The following is a 20,203-nucleotide window of genomic DNA, read 5'->3' as shown; positions in this document are numbered from 1 at the left end:
CTGTTCACCAATCCAATACCTTACCAATTAAGCCACACGACCTTGATGGATTCATTAGGCAATATATGCTGTTATATGGGTGCAAATACGTTACTGCTCTTCATTACGACGCAACATGATGGTGCAACTTCATGGAGAGCGGTAGCACAATTTTATGTGCGCTCATTCGTGAGAGCAAGTAGTTAGCTCCTACTAGTAAGCTTACTCAAATTAGCCATTGGCAATGTGCCAGGCTAATAGTGAGTGGCAGGCAACTACATTATCTCTCATTCCTTATAAGCTGATTTGTAATGCCCACGCAATGCCAGACATTCTGCTCATTAGATTATGAAGAATAATTAGTCAAATTATCAACCAATCAATGATCTTAAACAGTAAGTCTGCCACAAAGATACTTTTTGTTAATCTTTTTTCAAAACAACTTTAAAAAATAAAATACTTTGAATAGCTATTGCATATATTAATAGACTTCCTTTTAATTAAAGCTGCATAACAACAACTGCAATACAATTCGTTATTGCAATTTGTTTTCTCTGTACTCCTCAGTAGTTATGACTACAAGCTCTGTACATGAACAAACAATTAAGGCTATAATATGTGTATATTCGTGGGCAGTTAGGTGTACAAGCGATATACATGTAAAGAATCTACTGCTACTCTTTACTCTTCAACAATGAACAAAACCACTTGGAGTATATTAAGCAACACATATATTTCAGCAAATACACGGTAAAGTATAGTCAATGTATGTGCAACAAGTAACCATATATATTAAGGCGTTCCCTTGCTCTGCCATCTTCTGCTTGCTGGGCTCTTTGTATAGCGCTTTCACTGACAAGCTCTATCTCTTCTCCAGAAGGCCAACTCAGGGACGGGTCTGTCCCTTGAGTGCCGTCTCGATAACAAGCCGGTCTATTTCATGCCGAGTAGTTAGCAGGTCAGTCCATTCAGTTGCCAGCTGGGCAACAGGTCGTTCTCTCCTCCGCTGGTTTGATGGTAGGCCCGGGTGTTTCTACTGGCCAGTGGCCTGCCAGCCTTGGCTCTGGTTGGGTCAGGGGTTAGCCTGGTTCCCTCTGGCCTTGGTCTGGTGGGGCTGGTCCAAATTCATAGTAGCTCAAAAAGGCCTCGTTGTCCTCTTGTGCTCGCAAAGGCCAGCCGGTCGTAATGTAATTCCTTGGCCCTGGGCTCGGCTGTCTTCTGCCATCACATACACTAGAAAATCGTTATATTGGAAGTATAAGCTCTGTACACCAGCCAGTAGCACAAACTCTGTACACTAGTCAGTGGTGACAACTACAAGTTCTGTACACTAGTCTGTAGTTAATGCTAGTACCCTTGTGTACTCAGTTACTAAGTACTCTTGTATACTCAGTTACTATGTACCCTTGTGTACTAAGCTACTATGTACCCTTGTATACTCAGTTACTGTGTACCCTTGTGTACTCATTTACTGTGTACCCTTGTGTACTCAGTTACTAGGTACCTTTGTGCACTCAGTTACTATGTACCCTTGTGTACTCAGTTACTATGTATCCTTGTGTACTCAGTTACTATGTACCTATGTGTACTCAGTTACTATGTACCCTTGTATACTCAGTTACTATGTACCCTTGTGTACTCAGTTACTACGTATGTACCCTTGTGTACTCAGTTGCTAGGTATCCTTGTGCACTCAGTTACTATGTACCTATGTGTACTCAGTTACCATGTACCCTTGTATACTCAGTTACTATGTACTGTTTTGCAAACCTATCAGAACTGTTGTATTTTCATAAAGTTGTGATGGATTTCCTATTGGAATTCAAAGGGCCCATGCCTGCCCAATCAAATACATGTATTTCTATGCATAGGGAAGTTGAAAGCAGCTTTGAATCACGTATTGCCACAACTGTGCTTAATGACAGTCTACAGACTTTACTAGACTCCACTATCAAGACAAGCAATAACATATTTCTCAAAGATTTTGAGCATTACATATTTGGAATCTAAATTGCACAATTGTGCAACAGCTGCAGACTCCCTACTCACAGGAAATTTGACTCGACCCTTATTATTATTATTATTATTTGTATGGTTTGTGATAGTTTTAACTTTGCTGCTGCCGCTAGCTTCAAAACTGATACATCGAAGTTGTTAGACTCAAAACCAAGATTTCAGCATGTTTCAACTGACGAAATTTGATTTTTGCTATGATGACAATGCAAGACATCACTAATAAAGTCAATAATTGTTTATTTGCAAATGGCTTATCAAAATAAAAATTTTACATGGCAACCACTATAAATTAAAGGCATGAGTTAATTTAGAATATGCAATAGTGAATAAATATAATATGTTTACTTGTAGTAGCAAACACTGAGTAAGTCAATATACAATCTGATACAATCACCTCAATAAATGCGCACCCTCTGGAAGTCAAATCAATAGCATCAACCTTGTACAGTAAAGTATGCACAAGGTCATATGTCTATGCAACAGAATTCCCCATCTCACGAAGAGTTTGTAGCATTAGCTTCTGGTTCTCCTTGACAGCGACTTGAACATGGGGAGGTCTAACGGCTCCCCTCACATAAAAAACCCCATTTGTTGCACCTTTCGGTGTGTCGATAATGTTTACGATGTATTGGCCTCCATCATGGTTACTCTTGTTTCCCGTGAAACACTTCAAGCAACATACGAGGCACTTCATTGAGCTCCTACAAGTATAATCAATAAGAATGTGAGCTTTAGCATTCAAATGGCCTCTGGGGATTGAGAGGACTTCTTCACTTTTGCTTCCACCACATCGAGCATGGCTGTTAAATATATTTGGTCAACAATTACTTGAAAAATAAAAAACCAGAGCCTAGCTGATGAACAACAACAGCGAAGAAAAGTTGAGCAACCAGAAAAAACTGTGGTAATGAAGTCATGCAGTTTTGTTGGTCAACTTATTAGAAGTAATTTTGTGATTTAAAAATGCCATTTAAGACATAGTTTTTCTTTTCAGGTAAGGTTTATTGACCTCTATCACAGTTACTATTGTGTCCTTAATAAACTCATGTGAGCATCTCATTGTTCTCCAATGAGCATGTGTATAAACTTTTTTAGCAGAACTGTTTTTTCTTCTTAATCCTATGAGCATGTTAGTCATAAGGAATTATCACATGACATATGTAGGCAAACATAAATAGAAACAATATTTCACTGACCAAAAGCAAGAGTTAATAGAGTGCAAGAGTTTTTATCAGGAGTTTATAGTTGTCATAATAATCTGTATTGTTTTTCGCAAAGGTTACTTTTTAGTGTCAGTGAAATACTTGATACAACAAAGTATGCAAATTGTTGTTCTTCGAAAATCTAGTAGATGACTGTTTTTAGCAGAATTCATTGTTTTTGTAGAAACACTAAAAAATTTACAATAACTATAATGTATAAACAAAGCACATTTAAGGAAAAATTAACAAACATTTTTTTTACTTTTTGAAAGTCGTTAGATTTTTGTTATAGAACTCTGATTGGCTAAATCTATTCTTGTAATTTTGTAATGTTCTGGTTTTTGCACTTACGAGTAAAACGCTCGTTTTAACTGAGCTAACATGATTTACAGGTAGCATTATTTATGTCAATTGGTTGACTAATTGCACTGCCTTTTAATTAAATAGAAACATCAGTTACTCTGAACATGGAAATAGCCCATGAAACGTGAAAATGCGTTAAAAAAAATTTTCAAGTTGTTTATAGCTAATCCCAGTCATCTTTATGTAAATGTACTCATACTAACTTAAAGCAATATTTTTACCATTGATAGCATAATCGATTTGAAAAAGAGAAAATTAGGATATGCGTGCATGTATTTACAGATTTGCTTCCGTTGTGTTAGCAGAAATCAGGTTAGTTCCAGCTATTAATCCTGGGCACATCGAGTTGATTTTCACATTGGTTCCTTCTAATTCATCCACTAGTGCAAGTGTAGCCATCATCAATACCATCTGCAAAATTTGAGGAGTTGTCTGCCCATCAAAAAGTAATTATTGACAATAGGTAAAGAGTTGTCTGCTCTTCGCGAAAACAAACAAATAGTTGCTGCTCAATCGTTGCTACAATATGCTTGCTCAATATTGATAACATTTGCAACATAAAAAGGATACCTGATTATTATTAATTTTCTGATAAACAAAGAGTTTACCTAGTACTGACGCAGTCTGTCATATAGTAACACCGACTACTTGGCGACTTCAACTGTTTGCTGCATCGTGGGGGTTTAAAGATTGCAACTACTCAACTTTCTTCAATTGAATTAAATTTTGATAACTCATGTTTAAAAGTAATTTTTTGATTTTAAATAAACAAATCGAAGCTCTTACGGTGCCATTTATTGTTGTTAGGTGACTTCAAAGCATTCTCATCACCTGCCATGAACTTAATTGGATACGTATAGCAGCACACTGTTAATTGGATACGTATAGCAGCACACTGTCAGTCCAATCATCAAAAAATGCATGCGGGTGGGCAGCCTATTGGTAAGAAATTCTCTTAGCAATGAGCTGTTTGATGACAGTGGTAAAATAAATCTTTTATGAGAATAGTTTGAGACCACTTTTTAACGATATGATAGAATTTGGCAATCAGTCCACCTTCATGTACAGAGTACATGCCTTCTAACATGACAATGATTTATTCAAGAGTATTTAATACTAGGTGAATGTCTGGCATTGCCCGGGTAATAAAAAAGTTTTTGGACAGAAAATTGATTTGTATTTAACTTATAACGCCATTTGGCCTTATAACTTTTAAACTACATATGAGTAAAGTGTTTTGTGTATTTGAAGTAAATTAAGAGAGAAAATAAAAACAACTGTAAAGGTTTTCAAACTTTTTCAAACGACTGTAGCTTTCAAACTTCATATCATGAGGAAACTGTTTTGTACAGGTCAAATAAATTTAAAAAGAATGAAACAAATTATAAGAAAGTTTAAATGTAAATGTGAAATAATAAGCAAAGTAATAGCTAAATTAAATCTGTTTTGCTACAACTACTACAAAAGATGACTCGGTAATGATACAACTAAAATGAACTGAAAAAAATTAAAGTCCTGAATATATCATTGCATTAATTATAGCAATTCTTGCATAGAAGTGTGTGTGTGTGTGTGTGTGTGTGTGTGTGTGTGTGTGTGCATGCGTGTAAGTGGGTGGGCCGGTGTGTTACTGAAAAAGGTTACTGTTCCACCAGAAGCTATCCATCAAAACTTTGAATACGACGATACTGGTATTTCTCGATATTGGTACAAATGTAAAAATGAGATATGGTACAAAGTCTTTGTCTGACCGAATGGAGAGATAATGTCAAAGCTCTTCTGACAGAGATAATACAGTTGTGCACGTGAAAAGAACTGGCCTTGACCGTGCTATAGCAATTGAACCTTATAAAAAACCGAAATTGGAAGTTCAAGAAAACACGAAAAAGCATCGTGTTTCATAAAGTTAGGCCAAAAATATTTCATAACAAGGGCATCGTGATGCGTAGCCGCAATGCTAAAATAATACATCATTTAGCGTGTGCATGCGCTATAGAGTATATGATAATGTCTTTGATTAATACACCATGTATAGCTCAGTGGTAGAGCATGTGGATTGTAATCTCCTTGAATTCAAATCCATCAGCATGCGAAATTTTAATAGCTATAGCTGGACATACATACAACTTTGCGAAATATATATATAGATATAAGATATATATATATGTGTTTGCGAAGCGGATATGCAAACAGATAAGTGATAAAATTTTAGTTAAAAGTTCACTAAAATACATACTAAAACTTCTTTTAAGTATGTTTATAGTAAGCTAAATTCATTTAAGTTAGATTCAGTGTTTATGTTACACGTCTGTCTTGAAGGTGAAAACCCTCCGTGGTACGTTCTGTGCGTAGTACATTGTAATGTTACATTTTTTGCAGTTCATAACCACAAAATGCACTGAGTTATTATAGATAACTATAGTTACTAAGGTTAACATATTATTTTGTTACTATTTTAAATGTTTTAATGATGATGATTTTGATGATTTTTACCAGGCATTTGCATTAGATAATTACTATAAGTTTCTCTACCACTCTATACACCTATACAATATTTTTGCCTTATGATGCTAACACTAAAACAAAGTAAAATCATATAATTGTATACCAAATAATTTTTTATTGTAATCATAGCAAAACAGACTTTATTTAGCTATTGCTTACTAATGATCTCACATTTACATTTAAACACCTTTACGGTTTTATTTTTCCTCCTAATTTATTTTACCAAAACACTTCTTTCATGATACGAAACTTGAAAATTACAATTGTTTAAAAAGCTTTGAAAACCTTTACAGTTGTTTTCTTTTTCTCTTGATTCATTTAAACTGCCAAAAAAACACTTTTCTCATGATATGAAGTTTGAAATTTAGAATGGTAATGTTGTTATATGTTACACACAAATAAATTTTCTGTCCAGACTTTTTTATTAACCGGCCAACGTCGGGCATTCAGCTAGTTTTACATAAACTTAAAATGTGAAAACTCAAAGTGAAACTACGCCGCCAGTTTTACTCAGCCGTAGGATCAGGTTAAAAAGCATTGCTCTGATTTATGTCGGGTGATGCAAAGCAATAAATAAGATAAATGTAAGTTGCTAGCATCATGCTTAGTAGTAGACAAAAAACTAACTCATCTAATATATATTCATTAGACGATGTTCTCTTCATTATGACTATTTGTATTGTAAATCACTTGATGAATACTTGCAGCCAAAGCATCTGCTATGCGTACAATTCTAAACCAGCTGTAGCCATATATAGACCTTTACAATGAATCTTTGGTATCTTAACAAGATTTACCTGAGGAAACCATAAATTACCTTGGAGAGCTTGTAAGTTTGAGAGCCATTTTCATAGCTGCTAGGTTTTTGATACATGAGGTCATCAAAATCTACTGAAGACTTGTTATACCACTCATAGTCTGTAGTTACAGAGCTGTTTACCATCAGCACTCTTGCTTCTCCCTTCAAAGGCACAACATTAAAATGTGATATAGACTTACAATGAACATTGATCTCCCTGAATTAATAATTAATGTACATAATTAAATGTTTTTTAAATGTTAAAATAATTTTGAATCATTTTATTTAATATTTATATAGATATCGAGATATATCTCGATATTTTTATCAAGATATGTAAATATCTCAATAAATACTTTTATCGACATTAATTCTCGTATACTACTGTATTGTATTGTGCACAAAATTATAATTTTATTGTTATCATTATAGTACAAACAACTGAAAATTAATAAAATGGATTTAAATGTATCATATCGTCTCAACTGAATGTATACATCGCTACAAGAACCAAATAAAAACAATTTAATTTTAAATAAGTTGGTCAAAGATTTAAATGTTTTCAAGGCATTGTCTCTTAGAGGTTTTGCTGATAGTTTTTCTGTAACATTTTTCCATAGACATTCTGACAAAGCCTTAGTTTTTCATATAGACTAACAATAAACACAAGTCTCTCCGAAGCTAATCTTTATTTTACACTATTGGGATTACTTTGGATAACAATAGTTGATCATGTTGTATTTCGTCTTAAGTCTTTGCTTCTGTATAACTGTCTTTATAGAGTGGGTAAATGTTATGTTTAGAATTATTTTTATTAGTTCACTATCATAAATCTTTTTAAAATCTTTGCTCAAGAACATTTTTAAATATAATCATAATAACTATTACTCATATATAATAATTATTAAATAGTTTTAAATTTCTTGGAACAACCTGACTCTTATTCTTGTTATGCATCTGTACAACGCCTAAAAATATTTACTATTTTCAAAACTTGTTTTAGTGTCTGCCTCATCTTAGTAGCAACGATCACTAGAAAATAGAAAATGGTTTAACTTTGTTTTGGTTTAAAAGGACAATGTCAATTTTAAACGATTTTTGTTGGAAATTATAGATATTTTTTATCATTAGTGAACGTGAGTGAACTCGGTCTTTCTCAAGATCAAACGGATGATGTACTCTCCAAGTGTATTCTCTTCCTACCACAAGTACGTTAAAACTGAGACTAGCTTTATTCATGAGGACTTTTTAAAAATGTATTTACACCAAGTTTTAGTTCAAAAGTGGTTAAAAAACTTTAGTTTTTCAATTTTAGTTGTTAGAAAAAGTGTTCATATTTTTCTATCTTTTAATTTATATAAAATCTTAGTAGATTTTTTCAGAAAGTGTCCGTGTTTTTCTACCAATTAAGATTGTGTTTTATGCTTGAAGTGATCCGACTGCCAGGATGTTTCTAGATTAAAATCAACAAAACTTGATCACTGTTAAAACACTTAAAATAAAAATACATGCAAAATGACATCATTAGCTGTTATTGTTGCGATAGTTGATATCAGCTCTTGCAGAGTTACACGCCTCTATTCTGTCCGTCTTTTTGCAACTAATTGTGTGTCCTAATTACACTTTTCTTTAATCTGAGTGCTTTAACCATGATCAAGTTGTATCGATGTTAATATATAAATATCCTGGCAGTCAGATCATCTCAAACATCAAAAACAATTGCAAATGATAAAACATACTGATAATTTCAGATAAAATCTACTAAAATTTTGTGTAAGTTCGTCTCTATACCGCAGCAGTAACTGATACACACATGCATTCCTTACCGACTTATTGCATTCCTTACCGACTGTTAGCGATTGATGGTACCCTCAGTCAAAGCTAAAGCTGCTATAATTCCTTTGAGACTGACAAGTATGGGATTAAATTCCAGAGGCCTCACGTGAGGATTGAAAGCACCTGAAGTCAGCAGGATTTAAATAATAAAGCTGTCACCAATTGGTGTGATTATGAGTAAGAGCTGTTATGCTCAAGTTTAAAATAATCGATACATTTTATTGAATTCGTTAGGCAATAAATACCATTGGAAAATGCTGTTGAAATCCAAAATACCTAACTATGACTTTGATTATTAATATTATGTAATATAATTTATCAAGCTACAACTACTTTCTAAGTAACAATAAGAAGTTTCCTTTTGTTATCCCAGATTGTCTAGTCATTACTAATAACTGGGACATCTGTCGACAAAAGAACTATGTTATCAAAACTTTTGAGCTGTTAAAAGCATCTTATTGAATGTGATAAAAAACTAGCAAAATGTTTGCTGAGACTCCAATTATTTCAAAGCAATACAGTAATACTTCAACTTACGAGTGCTCCAACGTACGAGAAACTTGAGATACGAGCCAGCTTTTAAGCAAGTTTTAGCACTAACATACGAGCCATATTTGAGATACGAGCACGTGAGTCAGTTGCCAAGTATGCCAGAGGTGTTTTATGACAACAGCATCAATCTGTATTTTTCAACTGCACAGGTTATACTTTTGTACCGTGTTTTTGTGCACGCTTTTCAGTGCAGAATTATGTGAATTAAAAGTACTGTGCGTAGACCGAAAGTTTGCCAGTAAAATGAAAAATAATGCAAAGAAAAAACAAATGATAACAATTGATATTAAACGGAAAATTATTGAAAAATATGCGAAATGTGTATGTATGATTGAGCTAGCTCAGCAATATGACAGAAATACATCCACAATTATCAAACAGAAGGATTATATTCAGGGCATTTAGCTCGCAAAAGTACTAACCGTAGTTTCTAAACGGCGCGGCGATCTTCACCACCACTGATGGAGAGACCGCTCAGGCATTGGATATAAGATAAACAATTGGCCGGTGACAGCATAACTGAAACGACGCTATTTGAAAAGGCCATTGCTTTCTATCAAAACTATACAAATAGACATTCGGACAAGTTGGCTAGTGGTCGTGCATTAAACCTTTGTGACGACACATGTGTTCGTCCTAATCGCGACATGTTGAAAGGGCGACAAAGGCAAACGTCCTTAGATAGGTTCATCTTAAAACGGCCGGCTAGTCGTGAAAGCGAAACAAAGGAAAAATTAGCTAACTAGCGAGAAGCTTCAGACTATGAACGCCGAAGAAATTTTAATTACGTTAAGTTGAAAATGAAAGTTTGCTTTTAGATTTGCTTCTAAGTTTGTCTTTTAACACTTTGATAAAATCCAAATTTATCAAAGTCAACTGTTGTAATGAAGGATAACTTATATATATATATCTCTCTGGCAAATGCTAGCTTTAGCTGCTATTGTATGTATTTAATTTTACATTTTAATTTAACACATTTCCTTGCATTATTTTTATTTGTTGCTTTTTGAAAGCAAGTGGTAAGTTAGGACAATAACCAACATGTTCTTTCTGTTACAATATCTTGTTTTGAGTGTTTTATTTGCATTTTACAGAGTATGGAAACCAATAAATATATATTTAATTGTTCTATATATAAATAAATTGCACCAACATGTGAGTAAATTGACATACGAGCTCAGTCTCGGAACGCATTAAGCTCGTAAGTTGAAGTATGACTGTACTTTGGTGGAATTATTATGTTTTATTATTGTTATTATTTGATGGCTTCATTATGTTTTTTTGTCTAGAAAGATAAGTATGACACTTGCCATTGTTATTTGTAAATTATTTTAATAAATTTTTTATAAAAAGTTTGTACAGAAAATTTGCTTATTTGAAGTTTTCGTTAGAGCGTTAATCTGCTGTAAATTCTTTTACTACGGGCTAAATATAGATTTTGGTTTGTTTTAGGACAAAAAGTAGATGGTATAGATGTTAATCTATTCTGCAGGCTTTCCCGATCAAAACTGATTATAAGTTTGCTTTGTTAACTGTTTCTGCTAAATAATAAATAAAACAGATGTTACAATTAAGTATTCCAACCTTTTCGGCAGCAGTTTCTTTCAAGCTGTCTATCAGCAAGTCAGTTAAATAGATGGGTGCCAATGCATTAACAACCATTGTCTTCTCCCATTTAGGATTGACTTCTGCTGATTGCATTTCTGGGTAGTTAAAAGCAGCTCCAGCGTTGTTTATGAGAAAATCAAGTTTTCTTCCATCCTTCAGCCTGTAAATACATAATAATGAGTGAACTGAACGCTAGAGCCATCTATCCATGTTTAGGCATTTGGTTTTCACTATGGTCTGTTTATTATAGGCTCGAGTCAAAGCAGATTATACCCACAAATAAGTACATAATAGAATATAAGAATAAGAGTGGAAGTTATTTCCTCCTTACCATTTTGTCTTAAACTCTTCAGCAAAACTTTTGATAGATTTTGGATCAGACATCTCACAGAGTAGGTAGTTGATGTCAGCATTTGGGCATTTCTCTTTTACCTGGCTGCATAGAAAACCTTAATATTAGACTGGGTATTTAAATACTGTCATCATATCAAAACAGACTACAACATCTGCTGATGAAGCAAAAACACAACACATTTCTTCTATACTGGAATAACTGATACCCATTTATTCAGCGAAGTTATGTTTAATGGCCATTAATTTCAAGAAGTGGGAGCGATGATTAAGATGGAGGCATTCGAAATAGCCATTGCCAACCTTACACTAAACAGTTTCTGTCAGGTGTGACTTACAAGATAGGAATTCTGATTATCTATGAGGTGAACTAATATTGGTCAGCAATACACAGACCTCTTCTATGATACATACAATAAAAACTTACGCTATCGTATCTCCACCCTTCTCATCAGTCCTCACAGATGCTACGACTGTATAACCTCTACCACAGAGAATTTTACAAGCTGCCAGTCCAATACCAGCATTTCCTCCAGTTAGTAAAACAAGTTTGCCACTACCCTCCATGATTTCTTACTCTGTAAACAATCCAGTTAATTTAGGAAACAATTTGAAAGTGGGTCAGAGTGAGAGTGGGTCTAAGACATGGGGGTCTTGTTTTTATGAAAATGCATCTATGGATCAGGCGAACTATAGACCTCTATACCTTTATTACTAGCATATATTATACAATCATTTATGCTTGAGGTAATTGGACTTGTATGGTTCAAGTGAATAGATGTTTATGAGAAAGCGAGGCCAATGTTAACTTTCGCTATTTGCTGCAAGAATTTTAGAGGTTCAACGAGTATAGGAGCATCAAGAAGTGTCTTATGATCGTATGTACTTTGGTACTAAAAAACATTTCGAGTCTGTTAGTATTGCATTAAAAGCAATTTGAGCAATAAAAAGTGGTTTGAATCATATTTAGTTAATAAAACTGCCGTGAAAAGTTGAAATACCCAAATCACTTACAACAACTGTTAATATTTTCTATTTTTACTACTGCTACTGGTGTAGATGCAAGCATCATCAATGCTCTTATAATTGTGCAATCATTAAGAAAATTGGGAGTGGGTAACGGGTAAGCCTAGGCATAAGCCGGATAAGATTGTGGAAGATATATTGACAAATTGGCCTCATTGGCTATAAATTCATTTTACACAGAAATATTTTTCAATTTGTTCCTGATAAGGCGAAAAAAACCTTATAAAATATGCTAAGCAGTTTTTAGTTGGTCAACTGAATTTGGTTGCAGAATGGCTATAAACTAAAACGCAATAAAGACAGTCACATATGATGATATGTCAACGCAAAGAGACAAGCTCGGCATCATCTCTTCAAAGGATTAGCAACTTTTGAGCATCTTTGAAGAAAGGAAACATGGTGAATCAAAGAGGGAGCATTAACGACAGCAGGCATGACGCTAGCCTTATTCCATCATCACTAGACTATCAATAAAATTCAAACACGACACCAAATAATCGTACATGTGCACTAGAATTTTTATAACATATGTAAATTAGCTGCGATAAGCTTATTGAAAATCTTACCTTACTCGTATTTGTTCCACAGTGTTGATCTCAGTAATGTACACACTGTCACTCAAGTAGGCTTTTATCTCCAGGCTTCTAAACCTACTACGCACGAAACAATGATAAGCGAAATTGTTTTGTCTGGGCAACAACTAGGCCTATTGATTCTGGTCTCATTGGACAATCATGCTAGAATGAATAAGCAATTTTGCTTTAAGACTAACAGAGCTGTACGCAAGACTTTGAATGACTTGGCTCTTTTATGAAAATAACATCTGAATGCAGCCTAACCAAGCGGAAAGCTAAAAAGGTATGTCTATAATAGCTTGAGTTTTGATGAACATTAAACAGACGCTTTAACATGCAGGACCCCATACATTTACGAAACGCCTGGCTGCACACAGGAAAGCATGATTATGACAAGACAGTCACTCAAGCATTTGTAGTAAAATGACATATCAACACTTTGTTTTAAAATAACAGTCTGAAATATACTAGTAGATAATTTCACCCAGGCTATTTCAGATTCTGAGTTATACCATGGGTATTATGTACAATAGTGACTTCTAATGCCACCATCAGTATAGAGTAATACTTCAATTCCCATAACTGGACGGTTTTCTAATTTCTTGTGCAGATAAAAGTAAAAAGCTATATGCACATTATATTATAGTAATCTACATTGCACTATACATGTATATTATTTTTATTATTATAGCGTTATGAACAATGGCATACATATGCATAATATTCTAGTGTGATGAGTAAAGGTTGACATAAGTAGTTTGTAATCTTAACTGAAACAACAGCAGTGTCTGTCTGTTCGTCTAGCCAAAGCCAAGCTACAAGTGTTAGGAAAAAATATTACCTCACCCAGGAATCAAACCCAGGGCATCAGATCCTAAAAGCAAGCGGACTACCACTACGCCCACTTGGCCACCTTATCACTCATTGGGATAATTATGTATGTACTGATTACTCATGATGAGCTTTCAAAGTGCGCGGTACCAACAAGTGTACAAGTATTTTATAGTAACAAATAGAACTCTATGTGAGTACTATGTGTATTTTCATAATACCAAGTGAGTATTACAAATATACGAAGCCATTTTTCCTCACTCCGGCTTATATTCGCATAAGCCGGAGTGGGAAACAACGGCTTACGTGAATATAAATTCATAATCTATAAAGTTATCATTGTATGCTTGCAAAATATCTGTTTTATTATCAAGTGATGCATATAGGTGGAAGTAAATAATTGTAACAGAATGGGATGACAACTATGGCCCTTCACTAACTTGTTTATAACATTGTAGTATAATGAATATAGGCCTAAATGAGTATAATTATAATATCATATAGTAATAAATATAGACCAATATAAATATATTTATAATACTATAAAGTAAAGAATATGGGCTTATATCAATATATTTATAATATCATAGAGTGATGAATATAGGCCTAGATGAATATATTTATAATATCATAGAGTAATGAATATAGGCCTAGATGAATATATTTATAATATCATAGAGTGATGAATATAGGCCTAGATGAATATATTTATAATATCATAGAGTGATAAATATAGGCCAACATGAATATATTTATAATATCATAGAGTGATGAATATGAGCTTATATCTATATATTTATATCATAGTATGAAGCAGATGAACCCAAACGAATACAGATGAAAATCATTGAGTGAGGACATAAGCTCGCTTGAACATACATGTATTTATATATCATAGACATAGGAAGATAAGTTTTCATACACACATTGTGGACCAAGTAATGCAGTCCTTCATGAGTGTAGCTGTGTAGCATGAATGTAGGAATATGCATGTAGGCCTGCTTCTCTATATGTATACACATCATCGACTGAGGGATGTGAGCTTGCATGAGAATAATGATATAGATGTAGGAGTAGGAGTAGGAGTAGCAGTAGTAGTACTAGTAGTAGTAGTAGCAGTAGTAGTATCACCAGTATTAGTAGTAGTAGTACCAGTATAGCATTACCAGTAGTAGTAGTAGTAGTAGTAATAGCAGTAGTAGTTGTAGTAGCAATAGTAGAAATGGCAGCAGTAGCGTTAATTATGGTAGTTCAGGCTAATATGGTTTGAGATAAGATAGAAATTCTGATTTCAATATGGGTTTAGATGTGCGCTGCTTAACCTATTTTTGTAAAGTGTTATTGGTGTGCAGCCATGCGTAGCCATTCCAGCGTAGTAGTTTCAAAGGACAACAATTAAGAGGCCTAGTTAGTGCCTGCTATCGAACAATGTTTTTACATCTCTTATCATAGTTAAATGAATTGAAGATTTGGAGGTCTGGAAATAAAAGCCCATTCTGTGTGTACCCTGCTGAGTGCAACATAGTGGATCAGATTAGGGAAAGGCATGCCTTTTTATAGTTACATAGAGAGGACGTTGGATAAGTGACCTAGTCTCTATGCTATCAACCCGAGCTGAGTCAGATGATCTACATAGATTACTCTCGTATAAAGATAGATTGCAATGACTGAAGCCCTATAACAGCTGCACTCTAACCAAGTCTATTAGTAAAAACTATGCAAATTTTTAGAAACATACAAGTTTAAGAAGCACTTTAAAAGAACTGCAAAAATACTTTGGACAAACTAGCCAGCACGATTGTATGATCTTTTATATACCCTTCAAAGAACAGTTGCTGCTTGTTGGCTTTATTGCCCGGATATCAATAAGTTGCATCCAGCTTTGCTCAAAAATATTATTTTAAATTGTATTTAGTTTATTGATAGACTTTCAGAAGTGCCCAGAGTTGCCAAGTTAATAGTTAACATTTTAATAAAATAATTTAACAAAACATTTGTAAAAATATTTTTTTAGTTTTACGATCAATTATAACATGAAGCAAGTTTTCAGAACTGATTTTGATTGTATGCACATGCTTATAGAACATCAGTTATAACGATACGAAATACTTATAAACAACCTTATAAACGATACTTACGGTTTTTTGTTGGTAAAATATAAATGAATTCTTTGAGCTTCAAACCAACAGCATCCAATGCACAATTGACAGCAAAAAACATGATGCTTAAAGGTTTAACACAGCAATTGCCAGTATTTGTCCTCATGAGTTATTTTTTGACAAAGTGAAGCTTAATCTGACTGAAAATTGGAGTTTAGATAGTCTTTTGGATGGGAAGGGTGGAATTTCTAGAATGAGAACATAATTTCCTTTACCATGTCTTAATATTATTTAGACTAGTATGCTGACAGTCCCAAGCGCTGCGAGAGATCCGCATGTGTATTAACTATCTATACAATTATTTGATGATGCAGCAAAATAGTTGAGTGGCACAGATGGTTGTACGCTTGGCTGAGAGGCAAAGGATATGAGTTTGATTCCCATACGGGGCATTATCTTTTTTTCTAACGCTCTTAGCTTGGCTTCAAAAAGACGGACATAGACGGCTCTTATTATAGTAAAGATTATTGAAAGATGTAGCGACATTTCAGCAGTACCATTAAGTAGACTACTGATATCCATTTTAGTTAGAAAGCTATTTATGCTAGAAGTTATGCAAAAGGGTGAAGATGTAATTGTCTACTGTGTACAGTGTGACAAAAATCTACATATTTAGAGAAAATGTGCAGACAACTCACCAGATGACTGTGCTTTAATAACAGTGAAAAAATTCTACCTAAGTCACGCTACAGCTCTATCTTATTGGTAAGCTGCTCTACTTGACCCTAAGCAGATCATCATGTTGGAGTTGCATTCTTTTTAAGAATGACTAACAGATTTTGTTCACTGCTCTTTAGTTAGTTTACTTGCTGTGGTACCTTGTGGAAAACATGCTGTGAATATGACTATTGACTACCACAATGAAGATTGCTCATATATATATATATATGTATATATATAATATGTATATATATATATATATATATATATATGAAACGAAAATCTATCACACTAGAGACGATCCTAGATGCAGACTGTGCAAAGATGCACCTGAGACCATCCAACACATCATCAGTGGATGCAAACAGCTAGCAGGAAACGCATACACTGAGCGGCATAATCATGTCACAGGTGTTGTGTATAGAAGTCTATGTGATGAGTATGGCCTTAATAAACCACAACACTGGTGGGAAGCTCCTGGTAAAGTCAATGAAAACGACCGCGCCAAGATCCTCTGGGACTTCTACATCCGAACTGACAAGCATGTCCTAGCAAACCAACCAGATATAGTGGTGGTAGACAAGGAGAACAAGAGGGCTACTATAATAGATAAAGCAGTACCCAATGACTACAATATAGCCACCAAAGAAAAAGAAAAGGTAGAGAAATATCTCCCTCTTGGAGAAGAAATTGAAAAATGCTGGAATGTAAGAACAACTGTAATCCCAGTAGTCATTGGGGCACTGGGCGCAATAACACAGGCGCATAAAATGTGGCTTGCCCAAATACCAACAACAATCAACTCAGGTGAGTTGCAGAAAAGTGCGCTATTGGGAACAGCTAAGATCTTGAGGCGAGTGCTCAAACTCCCAGGTCTCTGGTAGGAGACCCGAGTTAGAGCAGAATTTACCACCCATACGGGGTATCCGGGGTGAGGAAACAATTATATATATATATATATATATATATATATATATATATATATATATATATATATATATATATATATATATATGATATCTCTCTGTTAAGCTTTTAGAAATGTGAGAGTTGTCCAGATGGGGGTCCAGATGTTGTGCTTCTGACGGTCTGTGAGACCCATACACTTGTGGTGTGGTAGTTTATATTTTTTACAAGAAGCTTTTGTTATTTTGTTATCAACCAAATAAAAGATTACAAACTAACTTACAATAATTATTAATGTCATAGATATATGAGGGTGTAAGGCTGTAAGCTAGTATGTGATAAATCGATGCTAAAAAGCGTGTTAATACTAAACGCTAGTTAGCTCTATTAATAGCGTTTTATGTCGCCGTTTTAATTTCGGAGTAAATCCTCGGTCGTTATTTGAACCATAAGCCGATGGCATCGACGAAGAAAGTATGTACGTAGCTGTTAAACTTTCCTGATATTTTGCCGAGCATTGATGATCACCTTTACAATGTGAACGATTTCGACAATAGTTATCATGGTCACGGATAGTTAATTTACCAGGTATTTATTTCCGGTTGTAAAGGTTGCTGTGTAACTAGTATTTGATTGGAGCATGCAAAAACAAGAAAAAAATTTTTAAAGTAAAAAAACGTAAAAAAGAAAATTGAGAACACTACGTTATGGAGTGTTTGATGATGCAAACGGCGATCACCGAAGTGTTGTGGCATCAACGCCGAGATACGGTGCTATAGTGTGATTCACACTATATCACCGTTATATCACAGTTTTTTGATTAATTGAAGTTTCATAATAGCCTGTGCACCTGATGTGAAAATGCTATCCCTTCCACTTGAGAGCTATTTGGGGTACACTTTTAAATAAACTGAGAGATTCAAGTTGGCATCACAATGAAGGTAAATGATCCTACCATTTCTTTGCCATAATTCCGTCATTTTTAGTGGCAGGGCTGTGATAAGCTATATCATATGTAGTCAGGGTTGGCTTAGTTTAAACCATCCCGAAAAAACTGGTTTTTATACTTGTTTCGGTTTTTTCATTAATTTTTGTGAAAAACCCAATCTTTTAAGCTCTTAGTGGTTCACGTGCGGTAGAAATGCAATTATATGTAATTATCAGCTGTGGAAGTTTGTTTAGGACACAGTAGTAAATTGACGGCAAAGCTCAAGTTGAAACTACATGAAATCCTAGCACAACAATGACTCAGTGAATTTCATTTTCAATTGGTTCTATCAAGTGATATGATGATCTCTTTGCTGATGAAATATAAAAACCATGTGAATAATAATAATAATCTAATAATGAATGAATACTTTCTCAAGTCTGGTCAGTGAGAAAGGATTACTTATCATTAGAAATTAAAACAATAAAATCCTTTTGGGCAAAAGCTTCAAGTTTGTCAACTAATATTTCATTTATTGGGCACAAGCCAAAGTAGTTGGAGTGTTAGAATTCAGTTTTGAAAAGTTTTGAAAGGCAAAGGTTTTAAGGCAAAACGTAAGAGGTGTGCTGTCGTAATGCGAGGTCACGTAGATAGGCTTAAAGCTCACGTAGCAAAATGTCAAGCTGAAAACACTAATTTAGACAGTGATGCTAATATTCAGGTGATAGAAGCTGAGTTTGTTTGTTTGTCTGTATTTTCATCAAAGAATCAAAAAAACATAATAGAAAAATCAATCTATATTTAATGATGAGGGCCCACGTGCACAATAGCGTAGCTAGTCGAGGTGCAGAGCCCGGATAGACATTCAACAAAAACAAAAGTTCATTTACTGCAAAAAAAGCTATGTCAGAGAGTCAAGGAGCCATTGTTTCAGAGTAGTTCGAAAAACGGTGTGATTTCCAATCCGCCTTAATCCGACCGGCAGTCCGTTCCAGGCAGCCGCCAGCTGGTAAGCACAACGCCTGTGGCCAACAGCGGAGGTCGAAGGTGGCAAGGGAAGAGAAAATTGAGAGTTTCTGGTATCATAAGGTGAATCTGGCTTAGATTTAACATAGCTTTTTAATTCAGAATGTGCCAATGTGCAAAAATGTGAGTCATCTGCCACTGCTCCAAACACTAGCAATGCATCTGCATTATTGCTCTGCTCTACACTACCACACGACTAATCACTGGAATTAAAGTTCCTACTTATACATAGAGCTGTATGTAAAATATTCACTTTATGTGATAGGATTTCTGCTCTGTATTTCATCGATCATGTTTGATTTAAGACTCATTCTGAAATTTCCATGTTTTCTCTCTTTTTTCCCATAACAACTCCCACAGTACCATCTTTAACAGATGATTGATTCCACATATGTATGTTCAATACTCAACCATGCAGCTATAGTAAGTGATGTTAATTAGACTTAAAATTGCAAAAACCTTGGTAAAATTATAAAAACCATAAAAACCGGTTTAAACCATAAAAACCGGTTTAAACCAAAAAACCGGGTTTTTCCGGTTTTTACATAAAAACCGTGGTTTTTTCCAACCCTGTTTCTAGTTCAGCTCATGATAAGTAAGGGATTTATAAGTTTCTAGTGCAAAAGGTAGATAGTATGTAGGCCTAGAATGTTAGTAAGGTAAATCAATCATCACATACTCTCACTCACCTTTGAAGTAACTATCAATTGGTCCATGACAATTCATCATTAATCACATAAGAATGATAATGAAGGAACAATTTGCTTTAGAACTTAAATTAGATAAGTTTTTTGAGAAAGTTTACTTCGGTTAGCTAAAGACCAAAAAATGCCTGCACTTGGAATAATCTCAAGCTATTTGATTATGTCTTTGGACAGGTG

The 20,203-nt window shown here is 34.5% G+C and overlaps 1 protein-coding gene across 3 annotated transcripts; it reads right to left on the bottom strand.

The window, feature by feature from the left end:
• Positions 1-2,215: 2,215 nt before the first annotated feature.
• Positions 2,216-20,152, bottom strand: LOC137408558 (uncharacterized). 3 transcript variants are annotated; one of them, XM_068095130.1, is made up of 7 exons: positions 20,012-20,152; positions 11,639-11,789; positions 11,192-11,296; positions 10,837-11,020; positions 6,883-7,026; positions 3,841-3,971; positions 2,216-2,696 (listed from the first exon to the last, which is right to left on the bottom strand). In XM_068095130.1, exons 2-7 carry the CDS (start codon positions 11,776-11,778, stop codon positions 2,468-2,470), a joined length of 933 nt encoding a protein of 310 aa, XP_067951231.1. In that variant the 5' UTR covers positions 11,779-11,789; positions 20,012-20,152; the 3' UTR covers positions 2,216-2,467. The 3 variants fall into 3 exon arrangements, with proteins under 3 accessions (XP_067951231.1, XP_067951232.1, XP_067951230.1); XM_068095131.1 differs by having other exon boundaries at positions 20,002-20,119; XM_068095129.1 differs by lacking the exon at positions 20,012-20,152 and adding an exon at positions 12,804-13,008.
• Positions 20,153-20,203: the final 51 nt, after the last annotated feature.

The sequence above is a fragment of the Watersipora subatra genome, chromosome 11 (assembly GCF_963576615.1).
Source record: "Watersipora subatra chromosome 11, tzWatSuba1.1, whole genome shotgun sequence".
Taxonomy (NCBI): Eukaryota; Metazoa; Bryozoa; class Gymnolaemata; order Cheilostomatida; family Watersiporidae; genus Watersipora; species Watersipora subatra.
Note: the sequence above shows the minus strand (reverse complement) of the source record. Positions and strands in the feature narration are given on the sequence as shown.